This window comes from Cervus canadensis, chromosome 31 (genome assembly GCF_019320065.1).
Source record: "Cervus canadensis isolate Bull #8, Minnesota chromosome 31, ASM1932006v1, whole genome shotgun sequence".
NCBI lineage: Eukaryota > Metazoa > Chordata > Mammalia > Artiodactyla > Cervidae > Cervus > Cervus canadensis.
In genome coordinates, this window is record NC_057416.1 from 35,473,395 (window position 1) to 35,500,219 (window position 26,825).

At 41.4% G+C, this 26,825-nt stretch overlaps 1 protein-coding gene across 1 annotated transcript; it reads left to right on the forward strand.

Annotated features, from left to right (window-relative positions):
* Nucleotides 1–3,065: 3,065 nt before the first annotated feature.
* On the forward strand, nt 3,066–26,547 carry FNTA (farnesyltransferase, CAAX box, alpha). Its single transcript, XM_043454382.1, has 9 exons — nt 3,066–3,287; nt 5,521–5,606; nt 13,531–13,645; nt 16,975–17,079; nt 21,531–21,657; nt 23,706–23,854; nt 24,353–24,415; nt 25,477–25,648; nt 25,915–26,547. The coding sequence occupies exons 1-9, from the start codon at nt 3,097–3,099 to the stop codon at nt 26,035–26,037; spliced, it is 1,131 nt and encodes a 376-aa protein (XP_043310317.1). The 5' UTR covers nt 3,066–3,096; the 3' UTR covers nt 26,038–26,547.
* The last annotated feature ends 278 nt before the right edge of the window (nt 26,548–26,825 follow it).

Genomic DNA, 26,825 nt, shown 5'->3' on the forward strand with positions numbered 1-26,825 from the left:
TGTGGAAAACAGTTCCTCAAAAAACTAAGAATTACCATATGTCAAGCAATCCCACTCAGGGTAAACACTCAAAAGTGAAAACAGGGCCTGTTAACAGATATTTCATTGTTCACAACAGCAAAAAGGTGGAAACAACCCAAATGTTCATTAATAAGTGAATAGATTAAAAAAATGTGGCCTAGCCACACAATGGAATATTATTCAGCCTCAAAAAAAGAAGGAAATTCTGACATATTACAACATGGATAAACCTGGAGGCCGTTACACAAATTGAAACAGGCCAGGTACCAAAGGACAAATACTACATGATTCTACTTCTGTGAGGGTGCAGAATAGTCACAGTCACAGAGAAAGAACGTAGAATAGTAGTTACAAGGGCTGGGCGTGGGGGACGGGGAGTACTTGATGGAGACAATTTCAGTTTGGGAGGATGATGATCAAGTTTTGGAGGCTGATGGTAGTGATGGTTACACGACCATGTACACGCACTTAACATCACCAAACTACACACTTAAAAATGATGGCAAAGCTAAGTTTTATGCTATAACTATTTTAACACAATAAAAATAAAAATCCAAATTCTTACCACAGTCTCTGGCTGCTGCTTCAGTCTTTGTGGTTGTGCAGTCACTCAGTCGTGTCTGACTCTTTGTGGCCCCGTGGACTGCAGCACGCCAGGCTTCCCTGTCCTTCACTATTTCCTGGTACTTGCGCAAACTCATGTTCATCAAATCGGTGATGCCATCCAACCATCTCGTTCTCTGTCATCCCCTTCTCCTCCTGCCTTCAATCTTCCCCAGCATCAGGGGCTATGGCAAGACTTTATCACCTACCAGTTCCTTCCCCTCACTCACAGGCCTTCAGCCCTGCCGGCATCCTTTCTGAACCCAGACCAAGCATGCACTCCTGTTCTCTGATTACTAAGCTTTTCCTTCTCACAGGTCTCTGCTCAGACAGCCCCTGAAAAGCCTCCAGACCATCTACTGTTGAGGGTGAAGAGTAATTTTTCCTCCACCCTTCTGAGTTCTTGGTTGAGACTCCAGTAACAAAAGACTGATTAACAAGAGAAAAACATGGTATATATTAGCATGTATACCTCATGTATCAGAGAAGGCAATGGCACCCCACTCCAGTACTCTTGCCTGGAAAATCCCATGGATGGAGGAGCCTGGTAGGCTGCGGTCCATGGGGCCGCTAAGAGTCAGACACGACTAAGCGACTTCACTTTCACTTTTCACTTTCACACATTGGAGAAGGAAATGGCAACCGACTCCAGTGTTCTTTTGTGTGTGTGTGTGTGTTTAAACAGCCCATTTAATGACCATTTGAAATATATAATCTTAACATTTTAATAACCAATTTGACTACAAAAGAACAAGCACAGTTTGATAAAGTATCACCACTACATGAATTTTATAATCCAATACTTTACAAATTAGTTTTGGAGGTTCTGAGGAAGAATGGCTCTCAGAATTTCCAAAGAAATTTAGAGATTGAAAACAGACCACTTGGAATTCGCTAATGAAAATAATCATGTTAGCTGTCAGCATGCCTGACTTTTAGAAAATTCCTAGGTGTCTCTTTGGTGTACATTGGAATACACTATCATCCACATGAACCCCACTAAAACTCATTTCTAGATTGTTTAGGGGTTGATTAATTATGTTATGTTTTCCAACCCCTATCTGCTCCTAAGAGATTGTATATCTTCTAAAGTTCTCAACTCACATTGGGTTTGTAATTTAAAAATTAAGTTGCAAATTGCAGTTTGCAATTGGGTTGTAAATAATAACAAGACATTTTTTAATTATTAGGTTCTCATACTCGAATTAGAAAAGGTTGATTTCAAAACTTGCCCTGAGATTTAAAAATGCATGGTGATTTTCTTGCCTGGAGAATCCCAGGGACGGGGGAGCCTGGTGGGCTGCCGTCTATGGGATCACACAGAGTCGGACATGACTGAAGTGACTTAGCAGTATGCCTGTGTATACCTAGAGAAAATACAAAAATGACTAGAGATATCCAAAGGAAAACTAACAACTCCCTGAGGTGGTTTAGAATTCAGGCTTAGGGAATTCCCTGGAGGTCTAGAGTTAGGACTTGGACTTTCACTAGTGAGAGGCCTGGCTCAGTCCCTGGCTGCGGGAGCTGGGAGGCATGGCCAAAAACAAACAAAAACGAATTCAGGCTTCGGGGAGATGAAGACCTCTTACGGGGAGAGTAAAACGTTTTTAGGAACAATGAAAGACGACGAATGGGCCCTTAGAATAGGTTGGAGATATGAGAGTTGAACAAAACTTTTCTGGGTGTGGCATCCACTCCTACTCTTGAAACTCCCAGGGAGAGGGCTTAGTTACACTGAGCTCTTCTTTGGAGGGTCTGTGTTTAGGCAGGTGAGGGAGTTCAGAGAAAGCTTCTCCCGCATTTGCTGTTTTTCAAATGCCTGCAGCTCAAAACAACCGAAACACCAAAACACCATCTGTGGAGTTGCTCGTCCTGGACTCTTAAAGGCATATTTTAGAGCAGAGACTTTATTTCGTTCACGAGCAAGCCCTGCCTACACTTGGTAGTCAGTGTGTGTAAAATGAACGTTTACCTTTCCTATAACGTACACACATTTTCCTTGTATAATCAGAACTTTAATTTCAAAAGACAAAAGCCCTGGTCTACTGGAATTCTGCAGTCTAAACTCTTGGCACCCAAAAGGAAAAAACAAACAAACAAAAAAACGGTGTACGAGGAATGTAAATGTCGTTGGAAGAAGGCTAACGCGGAGCGCTCATCCAGGCTTCCGAGGCTCCCCCGGCGGCACCAACAACCACCGAACAGCACGAGCACGTTCGGGACACCAGCCACAGGTATTCAGTCAGACCCGCGGACCGGGCGAGGGGGAAACCGACGTCCCAGTAAGCGAGACACAGCCCCCCAGCGCGCACCGCGCAAACCGAACACAGCCGGGCAGGGGCGCGGGACCCTCTGGCCCGCGTCTCTATGGTAGGCGCGGGACACCGGAAGTGGCTGTCGTGAGGGGGCGGGGCTGGGGGCGGGCCCGGGGGCGGGGCCTCCGCCACCTCCTCAGCTCGGGGTAGAGCAGTGATGGCGGCCGCCGACGGGGTCGGGGAGGCCGCGCAAGGCGGGGAGCCTGGTCAGCCGGAGCCGCCGCCGCCGCCCCAGCCGCATCCTCCTCCGCCGCCTCCCCAGCCGCCGCAGGAAGAGGCGGCGGCGGCGGCGTCCCCTATGGACGACGGGTTCCTGAGCCTGGACTCGCCCACCTATGTCCTGTACAGGTAACGCCCACGGCAGGCCGTCTGGCGCCGGAGACCCCCGTCGCCCGCGCCGGGCTGGCTGGCGGGGCGGCCGCGGCCGGCGCTGTGGCGCGGCCTCGGGAGTCCGGCGGCGGGGGTGGGGCCCGGAGCCTGAGGGCTCGTGTGCGGTGGGGTTGCTGGCAGGGAGTGATTTCCTCAAGGTCCTAGGCTGGCTCGCTTTGGGGACGGGTCTTCCCTGTGGGTTTTGTCCTGCCGACACGCAGAGAGCTCGCCTGAAGATCTTAGGGACCCCAGGACAGCGTCGTCTTTCAGCGGTTTTAGCGCCGAGTTACGCTCTGAGGATGAGAAGGGGGTGACAAACCCCGTTACTTGTCTCCTCGCCGCCCGGGCCGCGGTGTCAGCGGCGCGCTGTGTAGGGCGCTGCCGCAACTTTCTCGCCTTTTCCTCCCCGACTTTTGCCCGGCACTCGGTCCGTCCCCATCCCCATCAGTCGCTTTCTATTGGTCATGCCCATTTTCACCCTCCCCCCCACCCCAAGCTCCACTTGAACCTGCAGAATCGAATGACAGACAAATCCTTTTCTCGCGTGTCTTATTTTTCCTCCCGTAATTCTAGGTAAAAGCCCCATCCGATGGCTGATTTGCCTAGATTTTAGGAAGCGAGTTTGAAAGGCACCTCTCCAGGTTGCGTCCTCGAAGTTAATGTGTTCGAGCTCTCCGTTGGTGGAGGTGGCCCCCACAGCCCTCAAGAGTTCCTCACGGAGGCGTGCGATAGTCGATAGTCGGGTTTCCTCCCTGACCTGTGTCAGGTTCCCCTGCCCGAAGCTTTCTCGTGAAGTGAAAGTGAAAGTCGCTCAGTCCTGTCCGGCACTTTGCTACCCCACGGACTATATAGTCCATGGGATTCTCCAGGCCAGTAGCCAGAATACCGGAGTGGGTAGCCTTTCCCTTCTACAGGGGATCTTCCCAACCCAGGGATCGAACCCAGGTCTCCCGCATTGCGGGCGCATTCTTTACCAGCTGAGCCACCAGGGAAGCCGAAGAATACTGGAGTGGGTAGCCTTTCCCTTCTCCAGGGGGTCTTCCCAACCCAGGGATCGAAACCGGTCTCCTGCATTGCAGGCGGATTCTTTACCAGCTGAGCTACCAGGGAAGCCCTAGCTTTCTCATACCGCTCTCATCGAGGTCTCACGCCTCAGGAAACGCATGCTTTCCACTGCGTTTCTCCTTATAAAATGGACACAATTTTAGAATTTGTCTACATACCACAGAATTTTTGCTGCCCATAGCTGATTAGTACACAGAACTGAAAAATGGGCAGTAGGATAAGACTATAGGTAAAAGAGTGGTTAAAGAAAATTTGGTCACCCTGAGCAGTTTACACAGCAATGTCTATAGGCACCCATTGTTGCCACTATAATCTATTTTAGCTTTGATAATGAGAAGTAGTAGTCACTGAATATTTGCTATATGCATTTATTAGATGCTGTGTGTATAACGTACAGCATATATACTTAAGCATACAGTAATATTATATAGTACATTTAGTGTGTCTACTCTGTAATACATGCTAATTGTATAGTGTATATAGAGCATATTTACTATGTACTGTATGCTTACTATTATGCACGTTTTCAGCGCATAACGTTATCTCAAACCTCCAGATAGCCTTCTAAAATTGGTTGGTAATAGTATCATCTCCATTTTATAAATGACAAAATTGCTGCCCAGAGAGTTTAAGTAACTTTCTCAAGGTCACAATAGCTAGTTCAGTGGTAGAGCCAGTGTTCCACAGATTCCAACCTCTACTGACCACCTGGACCGCCTCTTGGTGTACAAGCAAATGATAGTGATTACTTTTATTTTTAAATATAAGTTTCTAGTTATTTAGATGATTCAAATAAAGTGTTATTCAAGTTTTTAAAAAATGTTGATTGACTCCAAAGAGTCTTATTAGACCAATGAATTGGATTGATTTCTAATTTAAAACTATTGTGTACTTGCTACAGAAACCTACTTTTGCATTTAGGCAAAACTTTAAATTAGAAAACTATTGATTTAAATTACTTTAATTGGAAAATTATTCACTTTATTTTTATTTCAAAGTTTAATATTGTAAATCAAAATGATAGACTTGTTCATGAAGAATCTCACCAAGATGTTAAAGTGTAATCATTGACATTTTAAAGAACATCAAATTTCATTTTTTCTTTACATGCTTGAATATAATCACTGAAAAATATCTATATTTTCAGGGACAGAGCAGAATGGGCTGATATAGATCCAGTGCCACAGAATGATGGCCCCAATCCAGTGGTCCAGATCATTTATAGTGAGAAATGTAAGTTTATTTTTAATTGGGAAAGGCCTGTAAGTCAAATTAGTAGCAAAATTGAAATTCACAACTATAGATAGATGACAGATTTTTGTCTGATAAAGGTCTAAATGACTTAAACTAATCTTGTGGGGGTTTTGTAATTTACTTTCATGATGACAAATTTCATTTTGTCTAAACAATGGACATACTCTAAATATAAGTCCTAAATGTTACTTTATAATACATAGTAGCTACTATGTGATTGCGCTTTTCATTTACTATTTAATCTGTACATAAAATTGATGTTGTATCCCTATATCATATCTTACATAAAATCAATTACATGTGGATGAATGATTTTCTGTTTTATTTAGAATAAACTTTGGTTGTTGAAACATGAGCATTTTGAACTATATTTTGACTATGAAATGTTTGACTCAGTTCGAATGCATTTCTGATATTAAAGTGAGTGGATTATTTTCTTTGACAAAGTGTTCTTTCATAATGAATGTGGAATGCTTTGTAAATTGAAAACCATGCAGATGTTGTTATTCTTCAAGGAAAGGATAAACAAAAGAGAATGCTTGTTTTGTAGTTTTATGTATGTGTGTGTATATATATATGTTTCTTTCAATTAAGGCTCTTATCCGAAATTATTCCTCTTTTACAAGGGAATTTTTTTTTTTACAAGGAATGTTTTTACATTTTACATGTTTTTACATGTAAATGTTTTTACATTTTACAAGGAATGTTTTTTCTGATTATAGGGTAATGTCAAGAAATGTTTGTAAAGAAAGAACAATGGTATGAGAGTTTGCCTTATCAAATATGAAAGTGTACTACTAAGCTTAGTTCTTAACATGTGGAACTGGTACAGAAATAGATTAACAAATAATTAAAAATTATCAGTGTAGGTAAGAACTTGATAAAAAGGACATTTCATATCTGTATGAAAGATGGATTAATCAAGTAATGATTTTGTTACAGTTACCTGTGCATTTGGCTGTAAACAAAGTTGTATCCCTATATCATATCTTACATAAAATAGATTACATGTGGATTTAAGTTCTAAAACAGAACTGTAAACATACTAGGAGCAAATAGTGTAATCTTTCATTCTTAGGGTAAAGAAGGAATTACTAGGCAAGATGTAAAACTCAGAATTGATTGAGAAGATCAGAAGGTATGAAACTGAAAAGCTTCCAAATTATGAGAGAGATTATACGTGAAGAGATAATTCACTGGAAGAAATAAAAATGTCTGTGAAGAGCTAGTAACCTCACCAGTGATCAGAGAAATGAAAACTGCAACTTTTCCAGATTTGTAAGGCACCTTATGGAAACTTACACAGCCATACATTTCTCTCTCAGTTAAAAATAATAAGATATTTTTTGCAGGGTTAAAAAAAAACAGCGTTTTTAATTCTTAAATATATCATTGTTAGAAAGCACAAAGGAAAAGAGAAAAATGACCCATCAGTCAAAACTGATCTATGAGTGTATCAGAATTTTTCCTTTGTGCAACGGAAGACACCGTGAGTAAGTTAAAAGGCAATCAGCAGTTTGAGAGAAGATGTATAAACAGAGGATTGATACTCAGAACCTTGAAAGGAATTTCTAAAGAAAAAGAAACTGGCAGACTAATAAAAAAATAGACAAATGGTATGAAGTGGCACTTCATAGAAGATGCAATTTCATTGGCCATTAAATAAGGGGGAAAAAATCCATTATCATTAGAAATGAGAAATAAGCTGTTTTGTGATGTCAGATTTGAGAAGTATGAACAGATCTATAGTTTTCAGGTGGAAATTTTTGTATGTTTAGCCATTTTAGAAAGCACTGTCATGTATATATTTAGTGAAAGTGGGAAATTCTCACATCTTACAACCTTTAAGTGCTGCTTCTCATGATTCATTCTGGGTTCACTCTGGCTTATGACTTCAAAGACATGTCCTTGGACTTCCCTTGGTGGTACAGTGGATAAGAATCCGCCTGTCAATGCAGGGGACACGGGTTTGATTCCTGGTCCAGGAAAATCTTACATACCTCAGAACAACTAAGCCCATGTGCCACAACTGCTGACCCCAAGCTCTAGGGCCCAGCCTGAGCTGCAGCTACTGAGCCTGTGTGTCTAAGGCTCAGCAACAAGAGAAGCCCGAACACCACAACCAGAGGGTAGCACCCACTCTCCACAACTAGAGGAAACTTGTATGCAGTAACTAAGACTCATCGCAACGTAAAAAATTAGTTAAAAAAAAAAGACATATCCTAGGAGGCTAAGAGCACAGACTTCAGAGCCAGACCACCTGGTTCAGATTCTTAACTGTGCCACTTTACTGGCTCTGTAACTTCGAACAAGTTATTTTACCTCTCGTACTTCTTGTTTCCTCTGGTGCAAAGCGAGAATAATAGAAGTAACTACTGTGTGTATGTGTGTGTCAGTGTGAGTGTGAGAGTCGCTCAGTCATGTCTGACTCTTTGCAACACCATGGACTATAGCCCGCCAGGCTCCTCTGTCCATGGAATTTCCCAGGCAAGAATAATGGGGTGGGTTGCCATTCCTTTCTCCAGGGAATCTTCCCAACCCAGGGATTGAACCTGGGTCTCCTGCATTGCAGGTTGATTGTTTACCATCTGAGCCACCAGGGAAGATAACTACTTTATAAACCACCAAGGAAGATAAGTGAGTGAATTATGCACGTGAAATAATGAAACAGTTCTGATAACTGTTAAAATTCTCAGTAATTTTTGAAAAAGCAAAATATTGGAAACCAACTATATATTTGTGTTTTGAAGAATAGATAAATGTATCGTCATACAATCGTATGCTGTATAATCAGTAAAAGGATCTTGGGTGTGTGTGTGTGGGAGGTGTTCAGTCCTGTCCGACTGTTTGTGACCCCATGGACTGTAGTCCTCCAGGATCCTCTGTGCATGGAATTCTCCAGGCAAGAATACTGGAGTGGGTTACCGTTTCCTTCTCCATCGGATCTTCCTGACCCAGGGATCGAACCCGAGTCTTCTACATTGCAGACAGATTCTTTACCAGCTGAGCCGTCAGGATCCAAGAGGATCTTAGGTCTGTTATAATAGGGACAGATTGTGGAAACAGTATTGAGTGAAAAGGGGGCACATAAGTTTTAGAAACTTTGAGTATGACAGTATATTAAATTTGTAATTTTTAATTAAAAGACTTTTAATATAAAAATTTAATATCAGAAAAATCTAATAAATATAAAATTCTATTTATTAACCCAAAATAGCATTGACATGTAAATTATGCCATATCCACTGTATGGAAAAGTGAACAAAGAATGACAGAGATGTATATACACAGGCATAAAAGGACACATCACTGAGGGGAAAAATGCCAAAAAGCAGAATGAAAATGTTATACCAACTTCATTAAAAATAAACAAGAACAGAGCTGCATTTATCTGCTTGGAAAAGTGTCTGGAGAGACATGTAAACTGGACTGGTAGCAGCCATTCCCACTGATACAGATCCAGTGCAGTGGGCAGCAGCACCAGATACCAGAAACTTCAAGTGCTTTTTAAAGTATCACGTGCTCATTGTGGGCTTCTGAGGTGGGGCTAGTGGTAAAGAACCTGCCTGCCAATGCAGGAGATGCAGGAGACGCTGGTTCAATCCCTGGGTTGGGAAGATCCGCTGGAGGAGAGCATGGCAACCCACTCCAGTATTCTTTACTGGAGAATCCCATGGACAGAGGACCCTGGTGGGCTACAGTCCATAGGGTCGCAAAGAGTTGGACACAACTGAAGCGACTTAGCAGGCACACACATGCTCATTGTAGAAAAATTTGAAACGTTACCATCAAAAGAAGAGTCTCATCATCCAGAACTCTAACTGCTGATAACATTTGGTACATAGCCTCTCACTCCTCAGCAAATACGTTTCCACAGAGTTAGGTTTGTTTCTTTTTTTTTTTTAATTAATATTTATTCATTTATTGTTGGGCACACCACGTGGATTGTGGGATCTTAGTTCCCAACCAGGAATCAAACCATGCCCACCCCCAGTGAAAGCATGAAGGCCTCACCACTGGACTGGTCAGGAATTCCCTCCACAGAGTTAGTATGTGTGCACGTGTGAATGTAAAATTATGTGTGTATACTCTGTATATATCGTTAATGTGTTACAAACATTTTGTTTCACATTTTAAAGTGTTTTGGAGCTTGGTTCTTAATGACCACATAATATTCCATAGTTATGTACCATTTATGTTTCTAAATTTTACTTTGGTGTAAATTAAACTCAGCATTCTAAAGATAGTGTTTAGAAGTAGATGATCTTTGTGTGCTCGGAAAGAACTATAATTATTTGTGCTCTCCTCTGATAATTTCACTTTGGGGGTTGTAGTCTAAGGACACAACATGTGTGTGCTTGCATGTGTGTGTGCATGCTGAGTCACATCTGACTCTTGCCACCCCATGGACTGTAGCCCACCAGGCTCCTCTGTCCATTGGAATTTCCAGGCAAGAATACCAGAGTGGGTTGCTATTTCCTCCTCCAAGGGATCTTCCCGACCCAGGAATTAAACCTGCGTCGTCTGCATTGCAGGTGTATTGTTTACCACTGAGCCGCTGGGGAAGGCACACACATAAATACATTCATGTGTATTGTTTATTTTTTAATGAAAAGTCGCTTAAAGTAGTGATTTTTATGAAACAAAATTGAAAAAAATCTACATCAGCAGTAGCAGCAGAATGGTTAGGCAGATTAGGATATACTGACATGCATACTGGCCTGCTAAAAGTTTGTGAGCTCTTGTCAGTAATTGGAAAATGGTATGTTATAAGAAAAATAGCATAACATGTCCACATAGATTTTTAATTGTGGCAAGAGAAGTATGGGAATATTTAGCATCTGGGTTTTTTTAAGCAGTCTGTCTGGGGCCTTAATCCGTTCTCTACATTGTGCTGTGATGTGAGGGCATTTCAACTGCAATGTCTCCTACCTAGTTCATTGTGACTAGCGGTATGGTCTTGGGTGTCAGACTAGATTTGTATATTTAACCTCTACCTCCAAAGTACTCTGGGCCACGTGAACTTGTGAATCTCTCTAAGCCTCAGTTTCTCTTGTGGAAATGAGAATAAAACAAGATAAAAATTGTCAAGGTCTAAAGTTCTGTCAGTTGAGAGGCTGGCAAAGATCAGAAATTCTGATGCTGTCTCAGTGAGGATGTGGAAAGTACAGGTGTATCCATGCCTTCCCGGAGGCACTGTATATTGATCAGACCTTTCTTGAGAGGTTCATCTGGCACTGTCTGTCAGCACCAGCCGTGCACGTACTCTTGATCCACGTGTATAGCCCACGTAGGGGCTGAATTCGCACGTGTGCACAGAAGAATACAGTGACAGGACAGCGAAAGAAGGAAAGCCGCTTAAACATACATTGACAGGGATGAATTAGATACAGTGGCCATACAGTGCAGTGCTGTGCAGCTGTTTGAAAAATGCAGTAAGCTTTGTAGTGGAATGCAGTGGAAAGTTATGTCTTCTTCCCATTCTTGTTCCTCCAACTAGTATTATTCATAAATAAGCATATATTGGGCTTCCCTGCTGGTCCAGTAGGTAAGAATCCATCTGCAAGTGCAGGTGGGTCTGGGAGGATGCTGCATGCCACGGAGCAGCTAAGCCCACACGCTCTGGAACCCACCTTCCACTGCAGGAATAGCTGCAACAGTGAGAAACCCATGCACCATAACTGCATGAGGACCCAGCACGGCCGTAAAAAAATAAATAAGCAGATTTTTTTTTTTACCAAGCATGTATTTTAAATGAATAGCTGCTATTATGCAACTTCCTTTTTTCACTCAACAGCATCTTAGAAATTGTTCCACTTCAGTATATACTAGAGCAGCATTGTTACTAATAGCTACATAGGGTTTTGTTGTATGGGTGTACCATGAGGGACTTACCTCATTCTTTACTAATGGAAATTTCCGTTTCCAATTTTTCTTGCTTTTTATTTCTTATGTTATCAAATAACTCTCTAAATGTCCTTGGATGCTTTGGGCACATACAGGAGTTTATTTGTAAGAAAACTTAACTGGATTAAGAACTAAGGTCAATGAATAGTCAGTTTTAATTTTTAATAGAAATTACCAAGTGGTTTTCTATAGATATGTGTACTAGTTTATATGACGTTGAATAATGTATTAGTTAACTTTCAGATATTCTGGATTTCGAAAAGGCAGGGAAACCAGGGATCAAATTGCCAACATCCGTTGGATCATTGAAAAAGGATGAGAGTTCCAGAAAAACATCTACTGCTTTATTGACTACACCAAAGCCTTTCACTATGTGAATCACAACAGACTGTGGAAAATTATTAAAGAGTTGAGAATACCAGACCACCTGACCTGCATCCTGAGAAATCTGTATGGAAGTCAAGAAGCAACAGTTAGAACTGGACATGGAACATCCCCGTTCCAAATCGGGAAAGGAGTATGTCAAGGCTGTATATTGTCACCCTGCTTATTTAACTTATATGCAGAGTACATCATGTGAAATGCTGGGCTGGTTGAAGCACAAGCTGGAATCAGGATTGCCAGGAGAAATATCAATAACCTCAGATACGCAGATGACACCACCCTTATGGCAGAAAGAGAAGAACTAAGGAGCCTCTTGATGAAAGTGAAAGAGGAGAGTGAAAGGTTGGCTTAAAGCTTAACATGCAGAAAACTAAGATCATGGCATCCGGTCCCATCACTTCATGGGAAATAGATGGAGAAACAGTGGAAACAGAAACTTTATTTTTTGGGCTCCAAAATCACTGCAGATGGTGACTGCAGCCATGAAATTAAAAGACACTTAATTCTTGGAAGAAAAGCAATGACCAACCTAGACAGCATATTAAAAAGCAGAGACATTACTCTGCCAACAAGGCCCATCTAGTCAAAGCTTTGGCTTTTCCAGTAGTCATGTATGGATGTGAGAGTTGGACTATAAAGAAAGCTGAGTGCTGAAGAATTGATGCTTTTGAACTGTGGTGTTGGAGAAGACTCTTGAGAGTCCCTTGGACTGCAAGGAAATCCAACCAGTCAATCCTCAAGGAAATCAGTCCTGAATGCTGAAGCTCAAGCTCCAATCCTTTGGCCACCTGATGCGAAGAACTGACTCCTTGGAAAAGAGCCTGATGCTGGGAAAGATTGAAGGTGGAAGGAGAAGGGGACATCAGAGGATGAGATGGTTGGATGGCGTCACCAACTTGATGGACATGAGTTTGAGCTAGCTCCAGGAGTTGGTGATGGACAGGGACATCCCATAGACGGCAGGGACAGGGCGTGCTGCAGTCCGTGGGGTTGCCAAGAGTTGGACACGACTGAGCAACTGAACTGAATGTATTAGTGAAAAAAAGACAGCCCAGAGCATAAGAGTGTGATGTGATCTCATTTGTATTAAAAAAAAAAAAAAAAAAGGAAGATAGAATCACCTGTATATGATAGGATATATTTAGAAGGATATACTAGAATCACTCTGCAGTTGCTTCTTGGGAGAAGGACTGGGAATTGAGTGGAATGGAAGCTTAGTGTGGGACTTGCTGTACTGTTTGAGTTTTCTGTCATGGTGTGGATTCCTTTTTCAGTTTAAGAAAGTAATCAAAATTTGAAAAAAATAGCCAAGTGAATATTTGAGTGTATGCATGCTTAGTTTTTCCTTAATACACAACATCGTTGGGGTATCTGGATTCTGGCATCAAACCCGAATGTGCAGTAAGCTCGGTCACATGGATTGTGGCTGTGACAAATTCTCAGGTTGGCGGTCACCATCGCTGGACTTCTTTGTTTCGCTTATTGTTGTAAATCGTATACATGCAATAAGATATCTTCCTCCTAGACATAGAAAACAAACAACATTTTGTACTATAGTGGTCGTTTTAAGCAAGAAAGACTGTCCTAATGCAGTTGTGTGCTCTGTTTCTAGTTCAGGACGTCTATGATTATTTCCGGGCTGTCCTGCAGCGCGACGAGAGAAGTGAGCGGGCTTTTAAATTAACCAGAGATGCTATTGAGTTAAATGCAGCCAATTACACAGTGTGGTAAGACACATCATCATTATTTCCTGTCTGAATGTCTGAGGTTTTCATTTCGATGTTTTTTTTTCTTAACTTTAATTTTTATCAAAATAATAAGTTACATATGAGTTTAAAGGTCACATTGAATGAAAAATAGCAGTCTCTGCCCCATTCTTTCTCACTACAGCGTTCCACTCCCTGAGGTAACAACTCCTCAGTGTTTTTCCTTAAAATCTCCTCTATAAATAACATGCTTGGTTGTTTTTAATTTTTTTATTTTAAATATTAGTCTTGCTATGGAAGACACAGAATTACATCTCCTATGCTGTCTCCATCACAGTTTGTTTTCTCTTTTCCAGTGAATAACTTGTCTTCCAAACTCTGTACCCCTGTTGAGTGTCTTGTTCCTGCTGAGCACAGTGGGGACCCTTCAGCAGATTGCGGCCCCGTACGTCAGGCCTGCAGCTCTTCCCTGTCTCGTCCCTGTCTTTGAGATCCCACACTTATCCCTCTCCTGATTTACTCTCTCATTTTATAGACCAGATCCTCGAAAACTTACAAAAGGATGTATGGGAAATTGTTACTGAGATTTTTTTTATGTTTTAGAGTGTCTTTGGTCTCTTCTTAGCTTTACTAATAGAATTCAAGATTGGAAATCATTTTCCTTCAGGTTTTCTAAACTATCCTCCTCTTTCCTTCAGCCTTTATTGAGAAGATCCTGTTCCTTCATTTTAACCTTTTCTTTAACTTTGGGGGGTGGAATTTTTTTATATTCTTTTGATAATTACTTCTCTGTTCTTTCTGAAATGTTTTTTAGTTGCATGTTGTAGTTCTGAGACTTGTCTTTTCTTATTTTCAACTCTCTTTTTATCTGCTTTTGAGATACTTCCCCAACTTTATCTTCTGTCTCTTTGGTCTGCACTCTTTTTTTTTTCCTAACGTGTATTTATTTATTTGGCTGCACTGGGTCTTAGTTGCAGAATGTGGGCTCTAGTTCTCTGACCAGGGACCGAACCCATGCCCCCTGCATTGGGAGCATAGAGTCTTAGTCACTGAACCACCAGGGACATCCCTGCACTCATTTTTATTTTACAAGAGCTCTTTTTTTGTTCTCTGGGTATTCTTTAGTAGCATTTTGTTTTTTTTATTTCACGGATGGGATATATTTTCATTTTTCTGTGTGTTTATTTTGGTCTCTTTCTTCCATGTACACATTTTTCTCAAATGACTGGTAGTTCGTGACTCTCATTTCACACCTACAATGGAAGCAGGAAAAACCTGCTTTGGCATCCCTGCGTGTTGCAGAACTGGTCATCGAGAGGGCTTCACTGTGAAGTTCCTGGAGGTGTGGCTGTTCTGTGTGAAATCTTCGCATGTCAGTATTTCTGGGTCTTTTCTCTTGGCTGGTTTGTGTATTTGAAGAAGAGCTGTCGGAGGAGTGCCCGTTTGGCTGCCCCAGTTCTGGGGGTCAGTTCTGGCAGGGAGGTCGGGCAGGATGGGGTTTCTGGCCTGTTGTTTGTGTCGCTGTTTTAAATTTCCTTGTTTCCAGCCTTCACCTCACCCTGGTTTGCGTGGTGTCTGATATTTCTTTCTGCTTCTGATATTTCCAGAAAATAAAGCCACTTGTCTGTTGTCGAGGTTTTTTAGGAAAAGCCCAGTCCTCCTTCTCCGGCACATTTTCTTTACTTGCACATAGCACACGTCACTTCTGGTCACTGAGGGCATGTGGGATTTTCCCCTACCAGGTGGCTCTCTGTGACAGCCCACAGGTGTCCTGTAATTTAGCTTAATTAATGCTGTCTGCCTGGGGGTGGTGTTGGACTCCGCAGGCTAAGGGCTCCGTTTCATAAGCTGCCCCCACCCAGGGCCGATTGCAAATCCTGTGCCTCTGCCTGCTGGGCTGTAAATCAGAGGCTCCAGCATCCACTCCTTGGGGCCGCCGACTGATTTGCGAAAGCAGCTCACAGAAGTCAGAGAAACACTTAGGTTCGCCAGCTGATTAAAGGATCTGGTAAAAGATGGAGACCCGCAGCCAGGTGAAGAAGGACATAGGGTGGGGTCTGGGCAGGGAGGTCCTGAGTACAGGAGCTTCTGTCCTCCTGGAGTGGGGGTGTGTCACCCTCCCAGGGCTTGGGTGTGTTCACCCACATGGAGGCTCTCCGAAGCCCTCCTGCTGGGATTTGATGGTGGCTTCCTCATGTGGGCATGATCGCTTATGAACTCATTTCCAGTCCTTCTCCCCTGTCTGGAGAACGGGAGGTGGGGCTGAACATTTTAAGCTTCTAATCAAGACTGGTCTTTCTGGTGACCAGAAGCCTGTCCAGAGTTGCCTCTGAAGAACTTGGTGTTTTTATAAGTCACTCAAAACTGTCAGTTTGCCATCTTCCATAGTTTTGTTGATCTCTTACAGTTGCTGTGGTATCCCCTCATCCCTGTGGATTTATGCTTTTTCTTTATTGTCATTTTTGTAGGATCTTATTAGAGGGTGAAGTTTGTCTGGAACTATTAGTGTCGTCTTCCATCACTTTGTGTCTCAAATACGCACTTCCAAGCTTGTAAGAATTTCTTTGCTATGTACAGCTCACAGCAAATTATAATTTATTTAAAATTCCTAAACTTATTTGCTGTTTTCTTAAAAACAGTACGCCTAAAATTACCCTATAAACCAAACCGAATATGTATGTGCTCTGTGCAACCTAATTTTCTTTAATTATAATAGAAATGCTATCATTTCTTCTATTTAGCATTTCATTTTAAAAGGTAACTTAAAATAGTTTTTGTGTCTCTTCTTATATACTGAGTTGAAATATTTTGAGATTTTGAAGTAAAAATAGACCAGAGTTATTATGTCTTTAGAGAAAAGGTTTTATTTAATGGTTTGACTTTACCTATCAAGAAATTGAAGAGAAGCTTGTTTTCAGTTATAAGTAGCATTATGATGATGGCTTTAAAAGTAAAATATTTGGTAATAGTTGTAATAAAATAGTGTATTATATGAATAATGTATCTAAATGAGCAAGTTATACCACGTGAGGAGAGAGAAATTTTTGATTCTTGTGCAGTAGAAGCTAGTAACCAGAGTATTACCTGAAAATAATCACTGATTGGTTGTCTTTTCTTCTTTCTCACACCTGCTGCGTTTCACTATTTTTACTTCAAAATTCTTGATTCTTCCAGCCACCAGTTAGTTGTACAAGTTTGGACAACCACAGGCAGTTAAATTCCTAACTTATTGGTTATATAGAATACCTACCAGAAATGTGTCTATGTTGTTGTTTTTTGGCTTCATTTGATGCTGTGCCTGGCAATGTACGTGGAGTAATGACACTATGGATACTTATTATTTGCTGTAGGCATTTCCGGAGAGTTCTCTTAAAGTCCCTTCAGAAGGATCTACATGAGGAAATGAACTACATCTCGGCAATAATTGAGGAGCAGCCCAAAAACTATCAAGTTTGGTAAGATGAACACAAGAAGGAAATAAGTTGCTGTGCTAATCAATTAGTACCTGCCAGTGGGTGACGAAACCATAAGGAACTGTTCATTTGTTTACAGTCCTTGCACCGGAGCTAATGTCACCTGTCTTACAGTGTTGTTAGGAGAACTGAGATGATTTTTTGTTTAATGTGTGAAGTGGCACTTAACCCACGGTTGACCCTCAAATGTTTGCTGCCATGATTTAAGACTTCGACATTAATTGTAATACTGCCAGAATCAGGAAAAAAATTCGAACAGAAAAATCTATTCAGTTTTCTGTTCAGTTTTCTATTCAGTATGTTATAAAAGGAGTCCCTGGTATTTGGTCTTTTGTTCATTTGTTTATTAAATTTTTTTTTTATTGATGCTGGAGAACAAAGATGAATGAAAGTCTATAAAGGAAAGCAGATAATGAAACCAATTATTTTACAGAGCAGTGTGAAAAGTATAATGGTGGAGCTCTTACAGTGTGTGTTCTATAAACTAAGCTCCTGACCTAGACCAGAGCATGGGTTTCATCAAGGAGGGAGGAGCAGGACACAGCGGGGAGGAGAGAAGTTTGGAGCAGGAGGACAGAGGACAAGGAGGAAAGAAAGGCAGAGTCTGGGCGGTTCCCAGCATTTAGCGGGCCGCATGCATGGAAGCGACCGTGGTGCTGGAGGTGATGGAGGGGGAGGCGGGAGGGAAGGGGCGGCGGGGCTGCCGGGTCCTGGTGAAGGAGAGGCGGCCCCGTGGTGTCCGTCGAGAGCTGTCTCCACTCTGTGCCGCTGACTGCCTGCTCTTTCTTCAGGGTCGCCACCATTTGGTTTTTTCCCAGTACAGTGACTGACACGCACACTGCCCTGTCTTTATGCCTGAAATTTAAGGATGATTTCTGCAAGGAGAGACTGCTGAGGCCAAGAGAGGACTCTGGGGAGAAACATGAAAGGGCATGATGCGCTCAGGGAACTCCGTGTGGTTCCATGTGGCTGGCGGGCCTTTGGGGAGTCCTGCAGTAGGAGCATAAAGAGCCTCACGGACACTGACAAGGGTTTGGAGTTGACCTTAGCCGCAGTGGAGAGCTTCTGACAAATCTTAATCTGGGAAGTAATGTGATTAGGTTTGTGTCTCAGGAGGTTTACTCTGCCAGCAGCTGGAGGATAGCAGAGTATGCCCGGAGCCCTGGCGGGCCGTTGCCATGTGGGGGTTAGGGGAGAGAGTGTGGTAGGGCTGGGGAGATAGAAGGATACATGTGAGAGAGGCTTTGGAGACAGAAGCAACAGGTTTTGAAGTTCAGCTTCTCAGGGGAGTGGAGGTGAAGAGTGATGTCTGTATTTTGGCTTGACCATTGGGTGAATGGTGGTGCCAGCCACTTGGGGAATTTTAAGGAAAAAAGCAGCACATTTCTGGAAAAGAAGGGTAGATGCAGGATTGGACAAGGAGGCTTTGATGTGCTGATAGAAAACCTGGCTGAAACTGCCCAGCGAGTGGTTGAAATGTGTCCCCCTTTGGTTGAAGTCACAGCTCTGGATGAGGATGCTCTGGGAGAATTAGAGGAGGTTGGGGACAGAACATGGGTGAGCATTGGCGTTCGAGAGGCAGAGAAGTGGTCCAGGATGACCGAGGGAGGAAACCAGAAGGTAGTGTCCTCACAGAAACCAAGAGGAGGGAGAGTTTCGGGAAGAAAGGAGTAGATGAGAGTATCCGCTGCTGCTGAGAGGCCCAGGAGAGCAGGAGGTGGAGACGACCCGTGGGTTTGTTCCATAGGCGGTTGTCAGTGAGCCATCCTCCCACCAGGGTAGGATGGGCAACTGGGCAGCAGTGAGGTGTCGGGGAGGATGGCGGGGGTGGCAGGAAGAGGAAATGATCCGCAGAGAAGAGCACGCATCACTTACAGGAGATGAAGTTGGTTCTTGAGAAAAAAGACAGAGCAAGCAGCTTGTCAGGGCTGTGTCTTTTGGGTTTTATTTTCCCAAAGTGGCAAAGACTTCATGATGTGGGGAAGAGTGTTAATGAAAGGGAAAAGGCAAGAAATCTGGAGAAAAAGGGAATAGAGTCAGAGCTTTCTTGGAGTTGGGAAGGGACCTAGCGCACAGGTTAGCCTTCAGAGAAGGAACAGCTTCCAGCTGTGGACCCGTCTGCAGAGGGGACTGCTCTCTGACCCGGTTGGGTAATAATTATCTGCATAGTCAAATACTGTTGTTAAGAAAGAGCATGAACCATAAATAGATACTTAATCTTCTCAAACAGTTACAACATAGTAGATCTGAGAGGGAGTAACAACATTTGGCAAGGCATGGAAGTGATAGCTATTGCAGATTTCCATCTGTAGAATTTTAAACATCTTTGCTTCTGTTACTTCTTTCCTTTTGAGGAGATGATGGTTATATTCCTGAGAAATTGCATTATAAAAGTTATTTTAGTAAAAAAAGTGTCTAGACAGTTTTCAGTCCCTCATTTAAAAGTTATTTTACCCTTCGGAATAAGGTGCTTTTATATAAAAGCTGTAAATATCCAGACGGGAGTTCCCTGGTGGTCTAGTGGTTAGGATTTGGGGCTTTTCACTGCCATGGCCTGGATTCAATCCCTAGTCAGAGAACTCAGGTTGCACAAGCATACGGCATGGCCAAAAAAAAAAAAAAAAAAAAATCCAGAAAATTACCTGAAGAGATATATAAACTATGTACTATTTTATCTTAAAAAAAAAAAGTGTCCAGACATCACAAGCTTTCTCAGCATTTGATTACATGTAGTTTTTGCTGAAGAGAAGTACCTTCCTTCTCTGGATACTGCAGACTCTGTCATTAACACATTACCACCTATCATTATGAAAAACAAAATACAGTGCCACCCAGAGTAGTGCTATTGGCAACCCAATAGTTTTTAATTGCAGTACACTTTATTTTTTAATTTTCTAAATTCAATTTTAAAATTTTACTTACTTATTTTTTACGGCACTGAATCTCCACTGCTGCACGTGGGCTTTCTCTGGTTGTGGCAGGCGAGGGCTACTCTTCATTGCCCTGTGCAGGCTTCTCACGGCAATGGCTTCTCTTGTTGCCGAGTACAGACTCTTGGGCAGGTGCGCTCAGTAGTTGCACTTCCTGGATTCTAGAGCACAGACCCAATAGTTGGCTCACAGGCTTAGTTGCTCCACAGCATGTAGGATCTTCCCAGGCTAGGGATCAAACCTGTGTCCCCTGCATTGGCAAGCGGACTGTTATCCACTCTAATACCAAGGAAGTCCTGCAGTGCGTTTTAAATTCCCCACTCCACTAGTTGTTATCATAACTAGGATAGTATAAGTAATTCAAATCATGTATGCCAGTTAATTGCACTTTTTATTAAATTCTTAACCATGAAAACTTACACTGTAAGATTAACCCCTGTATTTAACTAATGATCTTTAAATCATGGAACTTCTTAGTATTTTGCTCTGAGAAATCATTTTGACATGATGGAGGAATTAATTCTTAAGTTTTTCCTGAATTATAGAATTTGTCAGTAACCTGGAAAAATAAATTGTCACTAGTGTTCACCGACTTGTAAGTCTTCTTAAATAAATTATTTAGAAACCTTTCCCTCTGGGATCTTCCTTTATGTTCTCTAAGATGAAGTTTTATATTTTCCATGCATGTGGAGTAGGTCACCCTTTAAACATTAAATCTTTCTTTACTCGTTTTCTCCATCACCCCTGCTCATTTTAATGTAGTGAATCTTAATGGTTTTTAAAAAATAGCTTTATTGAGATATAATTCACATATCATACTGTTTACCCATTTAAGGGGTATATATGTCCAGCCATTACCACAGTAAATTTTGGAACATTTTCACTAATAGATTTTTATAAATATTTCAGCTAAAGAAAATTATACAAATAGAACCCGACAGAGAACTCTTAAAGTATTTTCCTAGTACAGAAATTCTTCTTCCGACCAACTTGTCACAGCTACTTGCCAGAGTAGAAGTGAATTCTGTTTTGCCCATGAGCTGGTGAAATAAGCAGTTGCTTGAATGGCGCCCCTTCGGACTTAAGGAAAACCGACAGCTTGTTGGTTCACAGACGGGCTTCCATACTTGATGAGACAGGATCATACTTCCTATAGTCAAATTGTGACATCTGGGCATGTTGAAAATTCTTTCACAGGATATTGTGGTTGTTGAGAGATTACTGTTCTTCTGGATTTAGCTGCATTTAAACCTTTAAGCCCTTGGTACGTGGATTCATTTTACATGCAAATTACTGTTTATTTTTCTCAGCTGTTATTCAGCGTTCTGAAATTTTTTTCTCTTAGAGTTTCTCCTGTGGTACCTTTTCTTCCCAGTAGAGTCTTGAGAAATAGAGGTGAATTTCTGTTTCTTGCATGTCCCTCCACATCACCTAGTACAACACATGCAGCTGATACTTTCGTTTTAGGGTAAATTCACATAAAATTCCTTCTGTTGAATTTAGGCATCATAGGCGAGTGCTGGTGGAATGGCTGAGAGACCCATCACAGGAACTTGAGTTTATTGCGGATATTCTTACTCAGGATGCAAAGAATTACCATGCCTGGCAACACCGACAGTGGGTTATTCAGGTATTGCCTTTCTTATTACAGTGTTATTCACATTTTTTTTTTAACAAATAATTTAAATTACTATCAGATTATATGTATACTTAAACTGAAACACATATAGATCATTACATACAATAATGATTAAGGTGATTAAGAACTATTAAGATATTTAATTAAACCTGACATCCTTCATGTTGGTTAACTTTCATGATCTATTGGGATATGTTGATGAGTAACTTCATATTAAAGAAGAATAGTGACTTTTTAATACTTTTTGATTGAGTTTACATCACATATTATATTTGCTAGCAAATTGAATAGAAAAAGTAGTTGTAAGTTTTTGATCAGTTCAGTTCAGTTGCTCAGTCATGTCCGACTCTGCAGCACGCCAGGCCTCCCTGTGCTTCACCAGCTCCCAGAGCTTGCTCAAACTCATCTCCATCGAGTCAGTGATGCCATCCGGCCGTCTCATCCTCTGTCGTCCCCTTCTCCTCCTGCCTTCAGTCTTTCCCAGCAGTAAAGTTTCAGTACAGCTGTTATTTTCATTAACAAGGACACTTTATGTCTTAAGGTATTGCATACATAAACCTTGTAATCTGATTGTACAGTAACTATTGAGTATTTTATTTCTGCCTACTTGTTAAAATTTTATGCTAAATCCTGAATAGAAGAAAATAGTTACGACTCCCACTCTGGGCATTTTTATTTGTTCCATCAAACAATTGTAGTGTTGTGGCTTGTGAATTTTTTCCAGTGATTGCTGCTTTCTGCACTATTCATTATACCAGGAGTATTTCACCAAAAGTTTTCAAGTTGTCTTTATTGATTCTCTTCTCTCCATAATTTTTTTAAATTGAAACAGCTTTGTAACGTAAAAATTTATATCTAAATCCAGTTGTGTATATTTATCTATATGTATTTTAATATAATTTTACCATATATGTGCATTTTTGAACACTTCCTTTTGCTTAATATATGTAATAATAAATCACATAAAATTAATATACAGTAGTATAGGTAATCATTGTCTTATTACTGAGTTTGGTTTTTTCTTCTACGTTTTCACATTAAAGAATGCATAAGGACTTCCTTCGTGGTCCAGTGGCTAAGACTCCGCCCTCCCAGTGCAGGGGGTCTGCATTCAGTCCCTGGTTGGGGAAGTAGATCCCACATGCTAAAGTTCCTGTGTGCCACAGCTAAGAGCCACACCGCCAAAACAGAAAGCAAACCAAAAAGCAGTACACAAGCACTTAGTTAGATATACTATTTTTTTCCCTTTGGATTTAATTTTTAGAACAGTTCTAAAAAGTTGGGTCAAGTAGTTAAAACATCCTTCTTGGTATCTAGATTGTTTTCCACAAGATGGTGCTGAATTACAGCCACTTTAGCTGCTAACTCTTACTCCCTAATTTTTCATTCTTCATGACCCTTCCCATCTTTCTTTGTGGCTGTGCCCCAAAGCGTGCAGGATCTTAGTTCCCAGACCAGGGATCAAACCTGTGCCCCCTGCAGTGGAAGCACAGAGTCTTAACTCCTGGATCAGCAGAGAAGTCCCCCATGCCCCTGCCTTTGATGACTTTTCCTTACCCTCCATCTCCTTGACCCGCAGCGTCACTCCCCTCCAAATACGTAATGAGTTTGTATCTTCAGTTCTCCCTGCTTAACTTTGTTAAAGTTTTATTTCCGTTTAAAAATTTTTTTAAATTATTTACTTATGGCTGCCCTGGGTCTTTGTTGCTGCATGTGGGGTTTCTCTGGTTGCAGTGAGCAGGGCTAGTCTTCCTCATGTGCAGGCTTCTTGTTGGGGGCACAGGCTCCAGGCTCAGGGGCTGCAGTGGTTGCAGCACACAGGCTCAGCGGTGGCGGCTCGCAGCCTTTCGAGCACAGACTAATACATTGCTCCGCGGCACGTGGCATCTTCCCGGACCAGGGATCAAACCCGTGTCCCCTGCATTGACAGGTGGATTCCTATCCACTTCACTAACAGGGAAGTCCTTATTTATTTCTTTTCACTGTTTATAAATAATAGGACATTCCTAATTGAATGGTTTTTTTTTATGTTCTTTTAGGAATTTAAACTTTGGGATAATGAGCTACAGTATGTAGACCAACTTCTCAAAGAGGATGTGAGAAATAACTCTGTCTGGAACCAAAGATACTTTGTAATTTCTAACACTACGGGCTACAATGATCGTGCTATATTGGAGAGAGAAGTCCAGTTAGTAATTTTCACTTGTTCACTCCTTAAAAGAATATTTGTGTGCCTGCATGTCTCACGCATCAGGATACAGCATAGAAAGACTGCCCCAATCCTACCCTAGGGCAGGATTGTTAGATGAAACTCATAATGATAAATGCACAATTAATACTCTGTATAGGAAACCTTTACTTTTAGTGTCTTAAGTTTCTTGAAATATTGTTGGTACTGTAGATTGAGAAGAAATCATATTTCATACTGTCTGAGAATCTTTTTTTTTAATTGTCTCATTAATCTTTAGATAACAGTCCCTGATGCTACATTACTTACTCTAGTGCAGGGTTTGGGGCCCAGTGTGTCTAATTTAGATCCAGTAATCTAGGGAGGTCCCAGGTCCACGGGGAGAGGTAAGTGGAAGCATACAGCAGCATTGTGACGCAGCGGTACAGGAACTGTTCCTCATTATTGTCACTGCTGTTTTAAAGTGATACATGTTTGTTTGTGACCTTTTCCTTACAGGTACACTCTGGAAATGATCAAGCTAGTCCCACATAATGAAAGTGCATGGAATTATTTGAAAGGGTAAGAGGTGGTTTTTGCTTTCATTTTTTAACCTCCTAATATGACGGATCATGGAATGTGTTCCATAATCAGATTCCAGAAAGATACTAAAGAACTCTCCAGTTCTCTGGATCTGAGAACGTGAGTGTAAGAGTGTTGTGACAGCACCCAAGAACAGTGCCCTCTCCCCTTTTCTTTACCTCCCAAGCACACACCAGCACAGTTTTTAGAGTAGTCCACAAGTGAACAATGGTACAGGTTTACCTGTACTGATGAATCCTGTGGTCTTTATGTCACAGAACAGAATACACACACCAGTTTCCGTTCAGCTCAGGATCACAGGAGCATGAGATACATCATTTATAAGCAGATTGCACAGATGTACACCCACTCTTTCTGAGGTCATTGCTGGAGATCTCCTGCAACACATCTCACTCCTTAAATCAGCGTGCTCTCTCTTGCCTGGCCACTGACTCACCAGACCCTTTGTTGAACTTAAAGGTCTCCAAGGGAATAAGCCCAAGGAGCACAGAGGATGGAGCTCAGTCGCATTTGGACGTCTGTCAGAGGCTGGGCTCTGTAATGTCTGGAGAGCTCAAGGGATGATTAACCATCTCAAGAAGCAGAAACATCTCTCCTGTCTTTTTTCCCTCACTTTTCAATTTTAAGATTTTTTTTTTTTCAATTTTGTGTGCTACAGTTTGAGTTATAAATGATTATCTTTAAACTTCATTATTCTTTTTAGCTAATTTTACTCTGCTCTTAATTATCCATCATAAAGCTCGGATTTAATTTAAAAATTTCATTTTAGAGCCCTGCTAATACTTTTAATGACCTGTATGAGAAAAGAATCTAAAAATGAGTGGATATATGTGTATGTATAACTGTTTCACTTTGCTGTATAGCAGCAATACAACATTGTAAATCAACTATACTCCAAAAAAATTAAAAATTTTTCATTTCATTTCAACCTCACTCAAAATACTTTTCTCGCTTATATTACAGGGCTCATTTTCTCTTACTCTTTCTACTATTCTTGTTCTTCCTTCTCAAAATTGAGAATAGTTTTATTTATTTTTTAGGATTTTGCAGGATCGTGGTCTTTCCAAATATCCCAATCTGTTAAATCAATTACTTGACTTACAGCCAAGTCACAGCTCTCCCTACCTAATTGCCTTTCTCGTGGATATCTATGAAGACATGCTAGAAAACCAATGTGACAACAAGGAGGACATTCTTAATAAAGCATTAGAGGTAAGCTGGCAGGATGTGGCACTTTTCTTCTGGAATCTCAGTGCCCCAGCAGGCGTGCCCTTTTCAAAATGCGGTTACTCAGAACTCCATGCCGGGCGCTTCTGTTCAGGGCTACACCCACATCACTAGTGCACGTGGTCTATGACTCTGATGGTCTGTTTCATTTGATCATGACCTGAATTAAGCTGTATTAGCCCAGAATCCCTGTTTGCCCTAGGGACTGAATTACACATTTCCTTTAATGAATTTTTGTTTTTTGTTTTTAGTTATGTGAAATCCTAGCTAAAGAAAAGGACACTATAAGAAAGGAATATTGGAGATATATTGGAAGATCCCTTCAAAGCAAACACAGCACAGAAAGTGACCCACCTACAAACGTACAGCAATAATACCATCTCGACGAACTTGATGGGATGCTTTTATTTTTTTAAGAGACTCTAATGAAGGAGTTAAAAACTAGAGCGATCATTCTCTTTGCCTGTGGTGTAAAACGTACAATGCACAGGTACTGCTTTTTAACATGAACTAAGTGTGATGCTCCTTGGGTGCTGCTGCTATTCAGACTAGTTCCAAGTAACTTGATTTTTTTTTAAGCAGAGAATTTGGGGGCGGGAGAGGAAACAGAAAGTCCATAAAGGAACTTTTGTAGTCTTATCAACATTTACTCTAACCCCTTAGCATCAACTTCTCCCTAAATGGTTTGTGTGTCAGGATTGGCGGCGTTAATGTTTGCAGGTATATAAAGGATATAAAGAACTTACCTTCCGGTTCAGAAAGCAGGGGATGCAGTTGTTAGGTCAGAGCTGCTCCGCCACACTCACAGCATCGTGCTCTCACTGTAACCAACTAATGCCAAAAGAATGGTTTTGTAATAAAATTACAGATGTATCCCAAAACAATGCCATGGTAGTTTGATTTTTTAAATAGCATTTAACTGTATACAAGGGACATTGTCTCAGCTTAGAAAAGCAGAGAATATGTTGCTGTAAAACTGAAGAAACCAGAAACATGACTGTGTTAAATGTAATTAAAACGGGAAGTGGTCAGTTCTCAACTACAAGCAACAGAATTCACTCAAGGTGGTTTAAACTCAGAGGGTTTATTGAGGTATATAGATAGCTCACAGAATAATCACCTGGTCTTCCAGAAATACATCCCAACACACCCCTGCAGAGCT

Bases quoted from the DNA above. Each gene is read 5' to 3' on its own strand.
- FNTA (XM_043454382.1), top strand. From the start codon at position 3,097: ATGGCGGCCGCCGACGGGGTCGGGGAGGCCGCGCAAGGCGGGGAGCCT. The intron at 5,607-13,530 runs GTAAGTTTATTT...CTCTGTTTCTAG, and splicing joins GATCATTTATAGTGAGAAAT to TTCAGGACGTCTATGATTAT. The intron at 24,416-25,476 runs GTAAGAGGTGGT...TTTATTTTTTAG, and splicing joins GCATGGAATTATTTGAAAGG to GATTTTGCAGGATCGTGGTC.